At 36.3% G+C, this 20,784-nt stretch overlaps 1 protein-coding gene across 1 annotated transcript in view; it reads right to left on the bottom strand.

Annotated features, from left to right (window-relative positions):
- The window catches only part of LOC107665532 (A disintegrin and metalloproteinase with thrombospondin motifs 2), a 152,676-nt gene that overhangs the window by 76,993 nt on the left and 54,899 nt on the right, over positions 1-20,784 (bottom strand). Inside the window, exon 3 of the mRNA XM_016456446.1 lies at positions 6,465-6,636. Within this exon, the coding sequence (XP_016311932.1) occupies positions 6,465-6,636 (172 nt within the window). The remainder of the gene's footprint in view (positions 1-6,464; positions 6,637-20,784) is intronic.

Here is a 20,784-nt window from a genome sequence, read left to right on the forward strand (position 1 = left end):
GAAAAAATAAATGTACTGTATGTATATTGAATATTGTCTTAAGTAAAAAAAAAGATAATTCATAACAATACACTATTTAAAAATCTGGAATCTTCTACGATCTGAATTAAGACAAACTCTGAGCATTCCCATTTGAAAAAGCATTTTCATTCATAAGATATATATATATGTTTTAAATAATAGTTTTAAGTAGAAATGAACCAATGTATAGGCCAATAATCGGTATCGGCCGATAAAAGCATCAGATCAGGGCCGAATCCGATTATATCTTGTCAATTAACAGGCGGCGGAAAAAAGTGTACGACTGCAACTCATACTGTGTGTAAAGAAAATCTCTCTGTTGAATTTAAGGCTGTCAAAATTAACATGACAATAACAGTTAAAAATAGCGACATTAAAGCAGGCTCTATTTGACCCTATGAATCACCCGTAGTTCAAGCCAGGGTTGCCAGATCCGCAGGTTTTCTCTACACCAAACATTATTTGTAGCGCGCCTCTCATCCAATAATCACAAAGAGCTTTGTGCTTTCTTACTTATGATAAGAAACAAAGTCTCAGCTTTCAAATCCTGTACATTCAATCACGAAATTCAAACAATGAATGTCATTTTGACGCTTTTAAATGTGTCGTGACAGATCGCTGTAGCACCTCAGATCAAGCAGCAGCGCGGAGCGTGAGTCTCTTTCACTTTAAAGAGTTATAGCATAAAATAAACATGAATGAACATCAGAAGGTATGTTGAAAGGTACAGTATAGCTTACCAAAATGTATCATGTCTAATGTAATCGCTCAATCAGTGTTTCAACCGCAGAAAGATGCCAATAAAACAGATTGTGAACAGTATGTCATTTAACGTAGCATTTACCTCAGCAAAGTTATCCAATGTTCACAGTTCATTAGTTAGCTATAAAACAACACTAAAGTGGAGCTTTTTTACTTACAATTATATATGTATATTTAAATAAATCTGGCATGAAAACATGTATTTATGAAGACTATGTGCAAATGAGTTGTAAACAGACATTTTTATTTGAGTGTAATTATACTATCTGAAAATAAATAGCAGTTGAATATAATATCTCTGTTGTTAAAGGGATAGTTCACCCAAAAATGAAAATGTATTCATTAATTACTCACCCTCATGCTGTTCCAAACCCGTAAGACCTCTGTTCATCTTCGGAACACAAATTAAGATATTTTTGATGGAATCTGAGAGTTACTCAACATTTCGTCTCCTCTGCGTCACCCTAGCGCCATTTTGAATGTAAACTGCGTATGCTGTTTTGTGTCAGCTGCGCCACGCGGATACGTTGTTTTCGTACAAATCAAAGCGTAAACGATGTAAACAGCGTATCCGCGTGGCACAGCTGACACAAAACAGCATACGCAATTTACGTTCAGTGGATACGCTCCAAAATGGCGCTAGGGTGATGCGGAGGAGACGAGTTGTTGAATAAAGTCTTTTTTTTTCTTTTGCGTTCAAAAAGTATTCTCGTAGCTTTGTAAAATTTACGGTTGAACCCCTGATGTCACATGGATTATTTTACCGATGTCCTTGCTATGTTTCTGGGCCTTGATCGTGTAAGGACCCTTGCTGTCTATGGGAGGGTGACATGACATGAGGGTAAGTAAATAATGACAGAATTTTCATTTTTGGGTGAACTATCCCTTTAATTTTAACCTTTAATATTATAGTAATGTGCCAAATGATAGGGCTCCCTGTGTAGTTAACAGCATTGGTTAGGAGAGATTTTTTTCCTTAAGAAAATCAAAATCGGTAACGGCATCGGTATTGCAGATATCATTGTAAGTACTGTAAGGAATTTAACTCATTAATTCTATAAGGGAATTAATCATTCATTTTATTTCTAGCTCAGGTTTTGAAAGGACTCGAAACTGAAAATTCGAAGTCCACCTGATTAGAACTGATTTCAAATTTTAATGGTTTACACCTTATCAACGGTCGTCCAGCGAACCGTTAATGCCCGGGTATCTTAATCTGACTGTGTATTTTCCTTGGCCACAGGATAATACGTTCTTTGATAAGTAAGCTACGAGCTAGGTAACGTAATCTTGGCAATGTTTGACTTTAAAATTATACGACATCAGACAATGATTCTTTATAAAGGAAACATGAATTTATTAGCTATTCTAGATTACATTAAACTAAGCTAAAACACACATACACACACACATATACAGTTCAGAATAAATGAAGGAAATGAGTTAACGGAGTTGCATGAAGTTTTCGTTACATTCATTGGTGGTCACAAGACACCGTGGTTTCTATATGTTGTAGTCCTCATACAAAAGATCTCTGTGGTATCTCTTGATTAGATTAATCCAGACCTCATGATGGCTGATAGGGGCATATCAGTGTCCGTTCATGATAGAAATCCCTACATCATTCTGAATAATTGGCTATCGGTATCGGCAGCAAAAATCAGTATTGGTGCATCAAATAAATAAACCTATATGCTTTCTGTGGTAACATCTAAATGAACTGTTTTCAATTAAGTTAATTAATTGGTTTTGATTTAATTAAAAATAAATATGTTTATGTGAAACCAATTTTATTCTTTTAGAAAATAGAAAAGTGATTTAAACTATATAAATCCGTTGCACAGGATTTTAATCATATCTATGAAATTAGGGCTCCGTGGCATCCCATTCTCTACTAATCAAAACATTACCATCATTTAAAAAAATACAGCAGCATGCAAAACTAATGTAATGACACTTTTTTTAAAACCTAAATGAAATCATCTCAATATTCACAATGCTGCATAATTTTATAGAACCAGCAAAATCATTATGAACATATAGTAAATTCTCAATAAGTCACCCAGTTCTTGTTGCAATAAATCACCATGAAAGAAATGTTTCAGGAACTCACAGTTTGATTTATGATTTACATAATGCTCATGTTCAACAAATTATACTATGGTAGACATTCAATTGTAACAAACTGTTTACCTCAAGAACAACTATTAAAGGTGCAATAGGTGATTGTCTTCAGAAACATTTTTTGTTATGCTGGTTGAAAGTCTCTTCACATCACGATAGCAATCATTAAGTTAAGTGGTCTAAATGTATTTATCTGTATTTATATATTCTGTGGAAGGCGTAGGACCAAGAAGTGTTCGTCCAATCAAAATGCACGGTCCGAGCATTTTAATTGACTTTCCTACCTGCCTATCAACGTATGTATTAGCATACCTCTGCGCACCCGGTTCGCGCAGACAGGATACGTCATCAGCGTGTTCACTCACACTGTGCAGACAGAGCGAGAATGGCAGACAAACATCAACAACCCGATCTTCCTTCCTGGTATTGTAGTACTTTTAATGTTTTCTCACTGGTGAATGACACATGATGTAGCCCAGCGGTTCCCAATTCCTGTCCTCGCGCCCCCCAGCTCTGCATATTTTGCATGTCTTGCTTAGTTAACACACCCGATTCAGATAACCAGCTCGTTAGAAGTGAGCTACGTGCATGAACTGTGTTCCGATCGATATGGTCCCTACACAGTGTTCATTGCTCCCTACTCTCTGAGCAAGGGAAATCCGTTGAAGTTTACTTCACTTTAGAACATTCATTCACGAATTTGCGCTGCGCAGCGTCTTCACACACATCACACTCACACACACGTCTTCACATCCAGTGTGAGGACTGGAATTGGGAACCGATGTTGTATAGCACTTGGTATGAAATCTGGGAAGGTGAAATGCAGCATAGCAGGAACACAACTCAGTTATGTTGTCTTTGCGTCACATGACCGTCTGTCCATGAAAAACTTTTCACAGCAGAGTGCAGCACGACCACCTCCCAAGCGTCGCTGCCCACGCCATCCAGACTCACCCTAGCACTTCATAGGCGCACACTGCAGCTCACCAAGCAACAGAGAGACTACTTTGTAAATGTGTGCAGAGATGCATGTATTAAATGCATATACAACAGGGTGTGTGGCTCAGTATGGATAATATTATCATAGCAGGGTGTTACACAGAAAGAAAAGCATGCAAACACACACACACACACACACACACACACACACCATAACACTCCAGAAGTGGAATCAGTTGAGAAGCAGGTGTCAATGACAAAGCATTAACACCAGTCTACACTTTGCTAAGATCTGTCTCCTTCCAGATCCTTCTGCGATGCACTCTTATGGAAACTAATTTTTCCTCTCCACAGCTGCTTTTATTCCTTTATTATTGGCGGCTCTGGTGTATAGACCTATAGACCTCAGAATAGACCTTCATAATCCCCCATATTCACCGTACACTCCAGGACCCGTTCAATGCACATGACTGAAAGTTATGATGCCCCTCATACCAGAGCAGCGCTGCGTCAACGCCTCTAGTGCTAAAGGTCACGATTGATTGACCTTTAGGTGATCAATTGGACATAAAACATTGGCAATCTTTTTTTTTTTTTTTTTTTTTTCATTTTTGTTAAAACAAAACAAAACTTGATAGCACTTTGCAATAAGGTTCAATTTGTTAACTTTATTTAATGCATTAACTAACATTAACAATGAGCAATACATTTGTTATAGTATTTATTCATTTTTGTTCACGTTAGTTAATAAAATACAACTGCTCATTGTCAGTTCATGTTAGCTCAGGTCCATTAAATAACATTAATAGAAACAACTTTTGATTTTAAATAATGTATTAGTAAATGTTGGAATCAACATAAATGCTTTAGAATATTTTTCATTTTTAGTTTATGTTACCTAATGTGGTTAACTAATGTTAACAAATGGAACATCGTTGTAAATTGTTTCCAAAAACTACTAAAACAGGATTACAATATAACATATTGGAATATAAAAATATGTTAATAAAAATAAAATATTTATTATTTTTCACACACACAAAAAAAGAACATCTTAACAGTGCAAAATATAATGCAATTATTTATTTGAAGCACTAATTAATTCATACTTCATTAATTCATAGCCAGGAAGTGAGGACCAGACAATTATTTATTTTCATTTTAATTAATGAAAATGTGTTATCTGCTTCTGTATTAATTTCATAATCAATATTATTTATCTGTCCCTTTTAATTTTAATGTTTTTAGTGAACAGCTACTGTAAATGGTTTGTTAGGAAGACAAACCAATTATTAACTGCATAATTGTTTATTTGCATGTGCAACAGTTATTTTTCCCCATATGGCTGCCACTCCTCTGACAAGAAATGGAACCAAATGTTGTTGTTGTAGTTTTTTTTTGTTTTTGTTTTTGTAAATCTTGCTAAAACTTGCTGGCTGTGCATGTTGATTTCTCCCTGAAATGAAGCATGACTTTTATGCGTTTTTCAACACAACCAATCCCACAAATAGAAGGAGTATAAAAGCTGTACAGAACGTTGAAAATGTAAAAAATAAATAAATAAATAAACATATGACACATATGAATGCTTAGACTACTTGGACCATTACCACTTGCACATTTTTTCACATATCCTTAAAACAAAAACATGTTAAAGTGCCAATAGTCAGTTTCAGAGGGATTTACACAACAGATGTACTGACATGCCGCATGGTTTTGAATTGATTTTCTACCTCCTGAATAGGTACATGACCAAATGGTGCTAACAACATCTCAACAGCTGCTTGGCAGAGCTGCAAAATGTCACTTGTAAGCATTCAATCGACAGCATGTTTAAATGCTCAAAAGCTACCTAAAACTCAAATTTGCCATTAAGAACATAAGAGGGAGGAAATTTTGAGCTCTGAAAGTTTGTGTTCATAGTACATTAAGCCTTTTATCTGAAAAAAAAGTCATTTGATTTCTCTTTAAATTATTCACTGTCATTATTAGGGGTTATCACATATCACATAAATAAGGTCAAAATCTCATATCATATCCAGTTGTGTTCCATGTATATTGGAAGTTATTTTTGGTCAAATAAACACCTTTTACACAAAACTGTTTAAACAATACGGTACATTTTACTGAGTGGCTGTCTCATAACCGATTTCACAACCCAAATTTCTGTTCAATTACATGACTCACAATTACAGGTAGACAACTCTCTTTCTTCAACGTGGCACTTCATTGCAAACAATATAACGCATGATGTTGGACTCAGCTGGGAAGTCAGTGGACGAAGATCCAAACACTGAAACCCAAGCTGACCAGAGGCCTTCTTTGACTCTTTGGGTTAACCATGCTTGTCCACCACATGAACAATTAGTTATAACCACACTGACAGTAAATGTCAGCGCAACTATTTTGCAAACGCTCTTCAAAACTGCTAGATTCGAAATGAAATGCTTTTGAATCAAAATGCTTTAGAAATGCTGAAATATTAGACAGCGCAACAATGGTACAACTACATAACACAATAGGGATTTTTTTCTTTACACGCAGGGGAATTGTTTAGCATGTACAGGCAAAATATGCAGGTTAACATAAACACTGAACAGCTGCTGAACAGGACTAACCTTTGGAGTGGAAATCTGCTGCTAGTGGGCTAACAGGAGGCTTCTTCACGGCAGCAGAACGGTACACAATGTGAGAACGGCCACCGTCCTCTTCCTCCTGCTCAATCACATGATGTCCCGTTTCCACTGGCTCAATGAAAAACTCCTCCTGCTCAGTTCTGATCATACCTGCCTGTGAGAAGAAAAAAAGAGATCAATACAGTGTGCCAAACTTATACAAAGGTTACAATGCCATACCACAGGATAAACAAAGACGTTCTTCAAACTAATAACTGATATACTCCAGACATCTTGTGATAAACTGAGTGACACAGAGAATAAAGGACCCATGCCAGGTGTTTACTGGGTTGAATCCCTTACTGATTACGAGAAGAAGACGTTCCCAGTCCTTCTTTCTGGCCTTGAGAAAGCAACTTAACTCGTCTACACTATTTTATTAATTCCTCGAAAAAAACAGGTCATTGAAAAGTGCAGAGACTGCACAAATGGCATGTGCAAAAAGGAGGCAATAAAGATAATTATAATTCATTAATTTTGTGTTAAATAGGCATTTATACAATCAAAATCCTACATGTGTACAGTTTTCTCGAAATCTGTTCATATCTGAGCTATTGGATAAGCAGAGATCAACCAAATAGTATATCCATCTAAATAACAAAGTTTGGTATGAGGCTTTTGGCAAAAGGCTGAATTTATTCAAACATACAGTACAAACAGCAATATTGTGAAATGTTATTACTATTTAAAATAACTGTTTTCTATTTTAATGCATTTTAAAATGTCATTTATTCCTGTGATGGCAAAGCTGTGTTTTTCAGCAGCCATTACTTCAGTCTTCAGTGTCACATGATCCTTCAGAAATCATTCTGACATGCTGATTTTGTGCTCAAGAAACATTTATTTATTATCAATGTTGAAAACAGCTGTGCTGCATAATATTTTTGTGGAAAACATTATATTTTTAAAGGATTATTTGATGAATAGAAAGTTCTAAAGAACAACATTAATTTAAAATAAAAATCTTTTTAACAATGTAAACCTCTTTACTGTCATTTTAGATCAATTTTATGTCTTTGCTGAATAAGTATTAAAGTCCAGGCAATTCAGATAATTGTTTCTAAACGCATTATAAATGTTAGAAATGTATTGCTGAAAACAAGTTACAAAGACACTGAACTGTGTAGTACTGAATTGTGGAGTTAGACTGTTAAATAGTTTTTCACCATTTATGTGTTCAGGATTTTTTGGACAGGTCTGAAATTATGTCTTGATGACACACCGGAGCCACTGATCATGGCCCCTCCCCTAACGCTATATGAGCTTTGTTCGACTTGTAGCAGCGCTGCGCAGACTGATCATTGTAGGACACTGAAGTACCATGAGAGCTATAGAGAGCAGACAGCTCCTTATGCTTTCGAATTGCTCTCGCTGTACTTTGATGTCATACACCGATCAGTCTGCGCAGCGCCGATTGAAGTCGAACACACCTAATAACTAGTGATTTGGCCGCTCAATCGCGAGTTACTGTCATTGCCATTAGTTACTACAGCCTACAGTTTTCTAGCTATGCCTTCGTCACGTAAATGCATATTACCTGGTTGCGATTATTTATAAAACAGCTCGGTCTCCTTATTTAAATTAAGTTGCAAGAGCAAGGATGGGCAACTGGCGGCCCGTGATGTTTTTTTGTATATTAGACTCGGATGATCAATTTTAAAACATTTGAAAAGATTGCTTTCAGTTAATGATAATACTAACTCCAACCAGGAGGTCCCTAGTTTTCAGCCGCACATCATATTAATTTCAGCGTAGTAAGAAGTGCACTGTGCTATGTGAGCATTCACTAAAATAAATTAAAAATTGACCATGAAAATCGTATTTTCCGGTCAAGTTGGTAAACATGGGGATACCCCTATGTTTGGGTTGTTTGGAAACGTAATCTGTAATGAAAGATTTTAAGATCACACCACAGCTCACAAAGAAGTATGAAAGATACACCAGTGATGCCAGAGTTGCACTTCAATTTCAAAGGTAAAATGCATAGTCAAAAAAACCTTTTTGCCAAATGCATGACAGAAAATGTTTGTACATTTAAAAGAATTAAACAAGAAAAAAAAATGAAGCGTGGCTAAAAGGAAACCAATTAAATCATTAGGTCTCTCTATTCTTCTGTGTGTTCAATCTTGATTCTAGATCATTTTACACCACAATTTCCATTTTAGCACATTTTTATTCCTATTACGGGCCCCTGCTCAATGCAGAACCCTCCTCTGGGCAAACTTTAACACATAGCACTGAAATCCTCTTTCTAGCTTTCAGACTCTAAAAGGTTTAGTGTACCCTTAGGCCCCGTTTCACCTGCTGAGACAGACACATTACTCCCTAAGTCAGTCAAATCTCAATTTTATTTCCACACCTGATTTAGGATCAGTTCTTTTAACACCAGCTGCATCTTAAACACATGGACATTTGTAACAGGAGTGGCTCTGAATCAGCTGTGGCACATATGAGACAGAAAGTGGATTTCAGAAGCTCCCCAGAGAGTGATACGCCACAATAATTCTCAGAGGAGACAGATCGTCTGTCTCTTCTTATGGCTGGAGTACCATTGCAGATGTGCATGGTGTGGACCACTGTGTGACTACAGGTAAGTAGCCATGGGTTCGGCTGACGCTTGCAAACACCTGTCATTAAAATATTAGCCCATTAAAGCCCAGATTCTTCCCACAAATGTGCCTTCTTTCATATGAACATACTGTGTAATGCTGCAATTCTTATTATTTTTTTTACATAAATACAAAAACTTTAGGGACCGGTGGGCAAATATCCCAGTTCTCATTTATTGGTCTAGGCTGGAGTTACCCTACTACTCACTTCGATCAGATGCTGCTGTGCGACAATTCTGCCTACCACACAACACAAGTTGTAATCCCTTGATAGCTAATTGGCCAGTGTGCGTAACCCACCCAAGTATCAGTGGCTTAGGATAAGTGCATGTCAGCTCTAGCTTTTACACGGGTCACTGCAAATGATGGTTTCTTGACAAGATTCACACCGAAAGGAGACTGAGGAGGGAGCCATCACCGCCCATGCTGAGCACAGCTGGAGTTTGCTGAGCAAAAATGTGCTAAAAGATCCATATGTCAGCCTGAGTTATGTAAGCCATCTCAGAAGGGCATCTACCCTGGATGACCTTCTCTTCAGTGAGAGGGAGAAAAGGACACAGAAACAGATAGAAAGAGAGAAAGGAAAGAAGAGGAAGGAAAGGTGGAAGGTAGAAGAAAGAAGGCCAGAGGGCAAGATGTATCCTGTCAGGAGGGTGAAAGTGTATCACCTGATGCTAGTGACATGAGAGTGAAAGATAAAAACATCAAGTGGAGGTGCTAACACGCAGTGTCAGGTAATCTTTCTCTCTCTCGCTCGCTCTTGCGCTCTCTAGGTCCTTGCTCTAAAACAAGCGTTCGGAAAATTGCCTTCACTCTCCTTAATTCCATCTGTCTGTTTAGACAACTGGTAATTACCAGTCTTGCTGACTGCATCTATGCAGCATCCATAAGGGAAATCTTACATCACACACACACACAAGCATAAATTCATGCCCCAGGCATGCTCCACATGCACACTGTCATTGTCTGTCCTCTCACGTTGACGTCTTAGACAGAAATGGCTGAATGAGCATGCACTGAGAATAACATGATCATTTTAGTAACTTATGTGGCTCCTGCATAAAATTAGACGTGATAAGCATGTGTATTATACACACACACACACACATAAAGACACTACTTGTCAAAAGTTTGGAATCATTAAGATTGCATTTATTTGATCAAAAATACAGTAAAAACAGTAGTATTGTGAAATAGTTTTATAATTTAAAATAAATGTTTTCTATTCTAATATATTTTATCATTTAATTTATTCCTTTAATGGCAAAACTGAGTTTTCAGCAGCCATTACTCCAGTCTTCAGTGTCACATGATCCTTCAGAAATCATTCTAACATGCTGATTTGATGTTCAAGAAACCTTTCTTAAACTATCAATTTTTGTGTAATGTTTTGTGAAAACAGTGATACATATTGATCAGAAAGTGACAGTAAAGACACGTATAAGGTTACAAAACATTTCTATTTGAAATAAATGCTGTTCTTTTGAACTTTCATGAAAGAATTCTGGAAAGAAAATGTATCACAGATTTAAAAAAAATAATAATAATAAGCAGCAAAAACTTTTCATTAATAATACTAACATTGACACAATAATAAAACATTGTAATAAAATAACAAAACATTGATAATAATAAAAAACATTATTATTATAGTAATTGAGCACCAAATGGTAAGCATAAGAGATTTATTTCAAAAACATTAAAAAAATCTTAATTACTCCAAATATACAGTATATAATGGAATATTTTAATAATCTGATTTGGTTTTATTACAATTGCTGTATAATATTCAATTAATAATTAATATTAATAATCCAATTAATTATTTTGTCTTTATAATATCATGCTTAATATTCTCACATTGTATGAATTGGTATTTATGCATAAAAATATACAGCTATTGCCTTTATATTTTAGGAGAGGGTCCCTAAACTGAACCATATTTTATGTCCAAAAAAAAAAGTTTGGCTACACAACACTAACAACAACCAAAAAATAGTCCATTTTAAATAACATTCTCTGGCCATATTTAATACATATTAAACTTGAAAATAATGTGCCTGAAAAAAAATTAGGAATTAAACATGGCTAGGGCAACATATGCAAACAATTATGGTCCAGCGCTGTCAGTGCTGTGAGTTATGACTGAGGCTTCTGTGCCAGGTATAATGAAGGCCTACGGATGGACTGACTGTGATTTACTACACTTATGTTACAAATCAAGTTTTCATCTGCTCATTTAGAAACACACGTGATGCAGCTCACAGAACCTGTCAAAGTTCAGAGAGACAAACTGGCTATCAAAAAAGAGTTCAAAAGTGATGCCAGTTTTGTAAAACAGAGTCTGTAATTCAGCTGCATTTCTGAGAAACTCTTGAGAGAAGGCGTACTGTCTCTATTTGTGTGTCTCTCTCAGTTCCTCCCTTCATCTCTAGGCCTTGCTGATGGACCTATACTGTGGCTCCTGCTCTGGAATACCAAACAGAAGAAGTGCGGCGCACACTGTGAGAGAGGAAAGATGACGTGAGGGACTCTGAGACACGGATGTATCGATCGTTGAAGGGAGAGGCAAGGAAGGGAGAGGGGACCGGACAAGTCTGTGCTGTCCCTTCAACTCTCAGAGGAGATGCTGAATAAAACATCAGAGGCCTGCTGGAGCTGAAAGAACAGTGTGTTCACTTCCAAGACGGGATTTAGGAGACGAAGACAGAGCGGGCAGGTAGAAACAGAGCAAGGGCTAAAATGGCTCTTCGTCTTGGGTCTTCCCAGTTTGCTCACTTCTTCAAGTTCAGTGGATGAGGGCAAAGCAATTTAGAAGAGAGCCAAATAGGTCTGTCAGGATGGATAGAGAGCCAAACCCTAGAAGCCAAAGACAGTCAAACCTAAAGTCAAGCCTTTTAGCTTGGTTCATGACTTGTGATACGAGAAAACTTCGTGCTCACCCTGCAAGGCCAATGATCAGCTGTGTTGTTCAAGGACAGATTATGGTCACCAGCCCCTTCTTGCTGCAATTGTGATAGCCAAGTATATTATTACAATTTAAAATAACTGTTTTCTTTTTTTAATATATATTCAAATGTAATTTATTCCTGGGATGCCAAAGCTGAATTTTCAGCAGGCATTACTCCAGTCTTCACTGTCACATAGAAATCAATATTCTGATTTGGTGCTAAAGTAACATTTCTTTTTATTATTAACGTTGAAAACAGATGGCCTGCTTAATATTCCTATGGAAACCATACATTTTTTTTTAAATAGAAAGTTCAAAAGAACAGTATTCACTTGAATACATATTCACTCCAAACTCTCTTAAGCCCGGGACACACTGCACGATTTTCGGCTGTCTCAGACAAAAGAGAAAAACGGCGCTAAAACATAAAACTGCTTACCTCAAGCTCCCACTTTTCCCTCTTCCACTTTTTTTCAGCACACATAAAAACTACAACTGCTACAACTGTGATTCATCATGCTCTTTTTGTTTACCACTAGCGCATACTGATGACGTTTTATTCTTCTATGTGCGTCGTAGGTGTCATCATCGTACAGTCTGCATACATGCCGTACCCAAGTTTATCAGATCCATGTCGCACAGTGTGATTTGCAATGATCTTATAGGATTGCTAAAATCGTGCAGTGTGTCCCGGGCTTTAAAGGTATAGTTCACCCAAAAATGAAAATTACCCCATGATTTACTCACCCTCAAGCCACCCTAGGTTTAATTATACTGGCAGTGAATGGTGGTCGAGATTTTGAAGCGCAAAAAAGTGCATCCATCCATCATAAAAAGTTAATAAAGGCCATGAACTGAATCGATGTGTTTGTGTAGGAAAAATATCCATATTTAAAACTTTATAAACCGTAATCTCTAGCTTCCACTAACTGTCATACGCACGTTTACGAGAGAGTCGCGTTACAGCAGATGATGTAGGATGTAGGCGTAGCATAAGCTCCAGTGAAAAGTGACTGCTCACAAGAAGTACTAAACAAGGATTGTAAAGAAAAATGTTGGAGGATTTCAGTATAAGCCAAGAGGAGACTGGTTTTCCTTTGCTGTATACAAAACTTGGTTCTCACAAGACTAGCATATTCTCACTAGGGGTTGCACCGACTAATCGACTAGTTGACTTCAATGCTCTGCCATGACGCTTTAAGCTTGAAAATGAAATAGCTTAGAAACTGAACAGTTCAAGCATATATTTCTTAATAACTAAATTCCACAGCTTCACTACTTCTAGTAGAGAGACGCTGCCAGGCAGAATATAAAGTCGACTTCAAAAAATCAGAAGTCGTTCAACCCATAATTCTCACCGGAGCTTATGCTATGCCTACATACTGCGTCATCTGCTGAAACGCCACTTTCTCGTGAACATGCGTACGACAGTTAGCGGAAGCTAGAGATTACTGCTTATAAAGTTTTAAATATGGATATTTTTCTTACACAAATGCATCGCTTCACTTCAGAAGGCCTTTATTAAGCCCCCAGAGCTGTGTGGAGCACTTTGTATGATGGATGGATGCACTTTTTTGCACTTCAAAATCTTGACCACCATTCATTGTTATTATAAAGCTTGGAAGAGCCAGAACATTTTTTAATATAACTCCGATTGCATTTGTCTGAAAGAAGAAAGTTATATACACCTAGGATGGCTTGAGGGTGGGTAAATCATTGGGTAATTTAAATTTTTTTGGTGAATCTCGTATAAGCATATATAGTGCAGTATATGATATATTCAAGAGACACTTACATCAGGCAAGGTTCATGGAATTATATTCTTTGCTAGATCTCAGGCCATGATGACCCTAAAGCACTTACCCTATTGGCCTGGTTCATATTCTGTCCTTGGTGTTATTAAATGCATGATGCTGAGTATGTGTCATTCATTTTGTCCATACATCAAGACTGTTTCTTCAATAACTGCTTCCAATGTAACTCTAATGCAAGTATTATACTCTTGCCGCTGTATTCATTCAGCTGTATTACAGCTGTATCATACAATGACATTTCTCAGAACGCAAAGTGAAAATATGTCTATTTCACCAAATCTAATGCTGCATACTGACTGTGAAAAATGTCCTGAGCAATATGTGCAAATATAGTACAGTATGCAGTAAGCACATAAACTTGCTTTGTGACATAAACTGTTATTAGATGAATATATGTGGTCTACAGCAGAACAGCTGCTCACTTGATGCCTTATTTGAAGAAACTTGTTTCTCCTTAATGAAATAGGCAGTTAGCATTTGCACAAGGTGTAAAATCTTTTTGAAAGATGTAACACAATGGTTTCCATGGCACCGCCTATGGATTTCAAGGTGAGCAGGATCTAAAAAGAGACTAACCGTGACTTTGAGCAGTGGGGAGGCTGCCAGTTTGTGGCACATCACTATGACACATTACAGGTGCATCTCAGTAAATTAGAATGTCGTGGAAAAGTTCATTTATTTCAGTAATTCAACTCAAATTGTGAAACTCGTGTATTAAATAAATTCAATGCACACAGACTGAAGCCAAAATCATCACAATTAAAAGAACCAAAGACTTAAACTACTTCAGTCTGTGTGCATTGAATTTATTTAACACACGAGTTTCACAATTTGAGTTGAATTACTGAAATAAATGAACTTTTCCACGACATTTTAATTTATTGAGATGCACCTGTAGATAAGACAACTTTCTTTATCATGATGAAAACCACTGAAGAAATGAGAGGGGATACATATTGCACCCTTTACACTGCGATCTCAGAAATACTAAAAACTGGCAAATTGAAAAATCATAAAGCAGTAAGCCAAATAGACTTTGCATTGCAGGGATTTTACCATGGTTAAGTTGCAAAGTGAACCCCTAAAAACCCCTCTAAAAGTCACTGTACACATAAGGTACAGGGACAAACTTTGACCCCTTGATGGACCACTTTGAACATGGCCTATCTGCTCACATTTTCAAGTTGCAACTATCTATTTTATAATACATGTTGTAATTTTAACCTTGTAACTTATCTTTACAATGTGGTCTAATGTGCCACAAATCATTCCAGCCCTTAAATCCCATCTCATGCCTTTTATAAGAGCTTACAGAGGCTTTATACTAAAGGTTGTTAAGATACCGTGACCAGGGATTCAATAGCAATCAATTGGAAAATGTTGTGTTCAGCTTTAAGGTCTAATCCTGTTCTATCATATCTCTCTCAGCCTGTCAGAGACAATCTGATTTAAGACTGTCCCTGACCTTATGGTGACAGCATAAGGGGAGAGAAGGAAGCACTATGGAAGACTAAGAATTAATTTAGAAGCTTGAATACTGTTATGTTGTGACTGCAGTAATTATCTTCTGTCAGAGAACGATGCTTTGTGCATTCAGAAAACAAGGGAGGAGAGAATGTCTCTCTGACTGAATAAGGCTGGGCATAAATATCTATTTGTCTCTCTCTGTCTTTCTCGCTCTCTCTCTCTCTCTCACACACACACACACACACACAGGGGAATAAAGTAATTCAGTAGGTGCAGACTGATGCATCTTGATTTTCAGACACAATAAAAACAATGAGGTTAAATAACAGATGAGCTGCAATTTGAAAAAAAAAAAACAGCCTTAAATTCTTCAGGGAATTTTCAGACCAAATTCCTTCTAAGCTAAACGTATATGCAAATGCAATATTTTCATTTTGTTGAGAAACAAAATTTAACAAGAAAAAATGTAGAAAAATTTAGCACATGAATGTGTTTAGAGATTATATATATGTGTGTGTGTGTGTGTATATATATATATATATATATATACACTGAACAAAATTATAAACGCAACACTTTTGTTTTTGCCCCCATTTTTCATGAGCTGAACTCAAAGATCTAAGACTTTTTCTATGTACACAAAAGGCCTATTTCTCTCAAATATTGTTCACATTAGATCTTTGAGTTCAGCTCATGAAAAATGGGGGCAAAAACAAAAGTGTTGCGTTTATAATTTTGTTCAGTGTATATATATATATATATATATATATATATATAAAGAACTATCTTAAAAAGTGAATATCTTACACAGTTTTGCTTCTCAACAAAGTTTAATATAATACTTCTGTTAAGGATGAACATGTTGTCTTCAGCAGGCTTCTTAAGTAGCTTGACCAGCAAGTCAACTAGTTTTACCAGAAAGAACATGCTGGTATAAGCTAGTCTTTTCAGCTGCTGTCCCTAAGTAACTCCATTTGCAATGTAATCACGTGAATTCAGGAAGCTGTAACAACGTGAGAGTGTGTCTGCTCCATATCTGTCTTAAGGTTAGTAAGTGAACGTGTGTGTCTCTTTACATGTCTGCCCTAGTTTTGCCAACGCAAACACACACTCACCCAGTCTTTTTTATTCACACAAACTCATAAATTCTCACAAGGGATGGCAGATGTCAGGCCGATTTACACCATAAGAGACTTAGTGATGCAACCTCGTGCATAGCCCAGCATCCCTCTCATTACACTGAGTGTTCACTGAGAGATGCACTGTCCTCAGATCTGAGCCCTTACACCAAATTACATGTGAAAATGAATACACATTCCACTGCATATGTCAAACAGTTGCAGAGTAGATGCATGTGTGTTACTCTAACAGTGCTGTTTCTGCTATTGTTGCCTTTAAAAGCCAGACAGGCCTTGCTTTATGTCTGGCTGTGTGTACATAAATGAAATTCTCACTGAAATCTTCCAATGCACATAGTTGAATGATCTGCTTAGATTAATGATTAAAGTGACTAAACACAAACAAACACACACATCTGTTCTGCCCCTTGGCAGAATTCATCGGCATTACACAGGAACCTCAGCTACAAGAGGCAATTCTTATTGTGGCAAGAGACCGTGTCCTTCGAATGAGTTCAGTTGGCTTTGAAAGGTGAGAGTGTAAAAGAAAGCAAAAGAGAGACTGTGCATAACCGACTGACATTTTTTTGAGGGCTGGAGAACTTTTCGACAGGCTCAGAAGGTGCTGACAGAGACGTATATGTGTGAGACACTGAGATTATGAGAAAAGAGAACAAAGGTAAGAGACAGTCAGAATGAGAGCTGCATAAAAAGACTCTCACGAAAGTATCATCAAGAATTCAGAAGGGGAAAAAATGATCCAGGCCATGTCACTAAGGGATATGTGGGCAAATTTAAAGAAATACATTACTGTTCAAAGGTTTGGGGTTGGTAAGATTTTTAATGGCTCTGAAAGAAGTCTCTTATGCTCCCCAAAGTTGCATTTATTTTATAAAAATAAAATTTAAATTTAAAGTAACTGTTTCTATTTAAATACATTTTTAAATGTAATATGATTAGAAAAGCTGAATTTTCAGTAACTTACTAATAAATAAATAAATAATAATACTAACAATAATAATAATAATAAAGTAATTAAATAAGTTAAATTAAATTATATTATATTAAATAGATAAAGATTTTATTTAGCAACAAAGTATTAAATTGATCAAAAGTGACAGTAAAGACACTAATAACGTTACAAAAGATTTATATTTCAAATAAATGCTGTTCTTTTTAATGTTTTATTAATCAAAGAATCCGTAAAAAAGGTCACATCTCATGATCCTTCAGAAGTCATTCTAATATGCTGATCTGGTTCTCAAGAATTATCACTATTAAAAGCAGTTGTGCTTCTTAATATTTTTAATAAACTGTGAAAATGTGGGGGTTTTTTTTCAGATTCTCTGATGAATATAAAGATCAAAATAACAGCATTTATTTGAAATAGAATTTTGTAACAATGTAAATGTCTTTACTGTCACTTTAGTGTATCCTTGCTAAATAAAAGTTATCCATATAACTCATGCACTATATTATATAGTGTAATATCATTTACTATATAAGTGATATGATAGTGTAGCACCATACATTACCCAGCATGCCTTGCAACTGACTTATAACTTATGACTGGGTTTGGACAGATAGCACGGCCATTCATGTGTGCAAAATGAGGTTTACTCCCAGTATTTGCAGTTATTTTGCATGTTTTTTTATGTGTGTTACCATTGTGGAACTTTGTATTCCAAAGAAGATAGAGCCTGATTATCCACCGTGCTTCACTATGGCTTATATGACTGTAATTGGTTACAAAAATTTTAAAGAGCAGGTCATATGGGTTTTTGAAAAATATCTCTTTTGCAGTTTATAACGTAGCTATCCTTAAATGAAAACAATCTGCAAAGTTGTTAATCAAAAAAGTGCATAATAAATAAAGATATTGTCTCTCAAAAGAGAGAGTCGATTCTGAATTGCCTTAACGAGTCGTCATATTTTCGAATCTTTTGCCTGTTGTCACTGGGTAACACATTTGCATAATCTTCGCCTGCCCGCGAAATACGAACAGAGTCTGACCTGCCCACAAACACTTCCGCTATTTAGTGTGTTTACATCATGTTGAGAAGACGCTGTTTTCAAGGATACCACAGAAGTACAATTCCAACCTTTTGTTGTGTGCATGTCATTTTACCGAGGACTGCTTCTCTAATCTTGGCTTTTATCTTCGTTGGCTTCTAATCTTCTTAATTTGGACTAACAAGCTCTCCGAACCACAACCTGTAAGTACAATTGATCCATTATGTGTAGCTGCCGCCAGAGACAACTCTCATATATTTCAGTTCATAATATGCACTTTACAGTTAAAAGGTCAATAAATAGTTAAAATGTTCAGAATAATCATTAGAATAAATAAGTAATATATTTTTTGTTAATACATGTCAATTCATTTCATATTATTCAGCTAAAACCATAGAAAAAGGGGGGAACCTATTTTTTTTTTGTTCCGCTTGGGAATTATTTAATTGTTGCTATCAGGATAGTTTTACCGGTGCACTACAAGTAGAAGAGCCACATGAGAAGAAGAAACTGTAACCCTCCAAGTTTATTCCTCTTGAGTTAGAGAGGCCAATGAGGTACGTGTTTATCGTGTTAATTGCTTTGCCGTATGTGAACATGTGTAAGTTACGTGACCGTGTGTTAATGTATAATTAGCCAATTAAGTGTATTTTCTTACGTGTTGAATGTGCACTTTATTTATTCGTTTTGTATGTATTTTTCGTTTATTATTATGTGTAAAACACCACTTTTAGAGGGTTAATTTAAGTTTTATGTATTTCCTTTCGTAGTTCTGACGGCATTGTTGGGGCATAAAAGGGCTGCAAGACTGGCATGTACAAGACATGTTGAAGACTCGTGTCCAAATAAATGTCTGTTAAAACCAAGAACGACCTGAGCCTTTGATTCAACTCGAGGGGAGTAACATTATGTGTACATTTTCAATTGAGTGCTAGAGCAGCTTTAGGTTTCCAGGTAAAAAGCACGATATTACTGTCTCACTGAAGTAGTTCTGATGATTCGCTGTGAACCCATTATTTCCTAAGAATGTGTCGATTAATGTAGACTGACGTTGTTCTAATTACATCGTTTAATAATAAAGAATGTAGTGTAGCACACAGACTTTATAATCATTGTGAAATTGTAGTTTAAAGTGTTGAGTCAAATGCCAGCTCCCTCATTGTTCCAGCACCCCTGCATGCGTGTTTTTATCAATGTTTGTCTGTTTGTGTGCACGCTTATGAGCTACAGTAGCACTGGAATTTAAACATTTCTGTTTAAACCTTTCAGCTGAATCGTTAGCCTAGCCGTTACCTCCCTATCCCCCCTTTAGCCCATTAAGACTCCACACACACTGAACTTGTGGTGCTTCCTCTGGGACAGATTCTCACTGAGTTGAAGCTCAGCCTTCCGTCGACCACACACCTCACAACCACAGATGCAACTCAGCTAGGGGTTTATACTGTCTCTGGTCTTATTAATGTTGTTTTGAGAACAAATCTACCATAATCACATGAAAATTATGCTGGATTAGAACAATATGACACATTGGTACTGTTCCAAAACAAGTGGCATGCAGGTAGCATTTTAAAGCATTACATGTGCTTCCGACACATAGGCTGGTCTTTTATTTTGGTCAAGGTCAAAGGAAGCATCGCATTTATCCTTTAAAAGACAGCATTCTAATAATGCAATGTGATGGGAAAAAATGGGAAAATCCAATAATAAACACATTATTTAAGTGTGCTATGTTTTGTTATGCTTACAGTTTTTCTGAATTGCTAAAACACTAAACCCCATTCTCTGAACCAAATTCTCACTAGCTTAAACCAATTTGTCGAATAAAGCACTCTTTCTGCTAAACCTTAACCACTTACGCTCAGGGCGTTTTTTGGTATTTTCGCCTAAATTTGACATACTCAAATTCAAATGTTTACCCTACACACATACAATGGAGGAAATTTAAAAAAATGGTTTAATTGTAAAGAAAACCATTTGAACTACAAAATATGAGTGTAATTCTTTATAAATAACATTATATATTTTTCAAATATTACAATAAACACAAAAAAAACATAGGCGCTTTTGGAGTTTTAAAACTCTGTTTTGAAATTCTGTAATTCAGGTTCTATTAGGTCCAGCTCTCTGCAATTTACTTTGTTTGATGCCACTAGATGCCTGAATTACGTTTCATTTTTATGTTTTACTAAGTAGTAATATACAAAATGGCATAAGCGAATCGGACCAAATTTCACATATTGTGTATTCTACAATCAGTTTAATTCTTTCAGGATGCACAAGACTGTCTACATT

This window comes from Sinocyclocheilus anshuiensis, unplaced genomic scaffold (genome assembly GCF_001515605.1).
Source record: "Sinocyclocheilus anshuiensis isolate Anshui unplaced genomic scaffold, SAMN03320099.WGS_v1.1 scaffold607, whole genome shotgun sequence".
Taxonomy (NCBI): Eukaryota; Metazoa; Chordata; class Actinopteri; order Cypriniformes; family Cyprinidae; genus Sinocyclocheilus; species Sinocyclocheilus anshuiensis.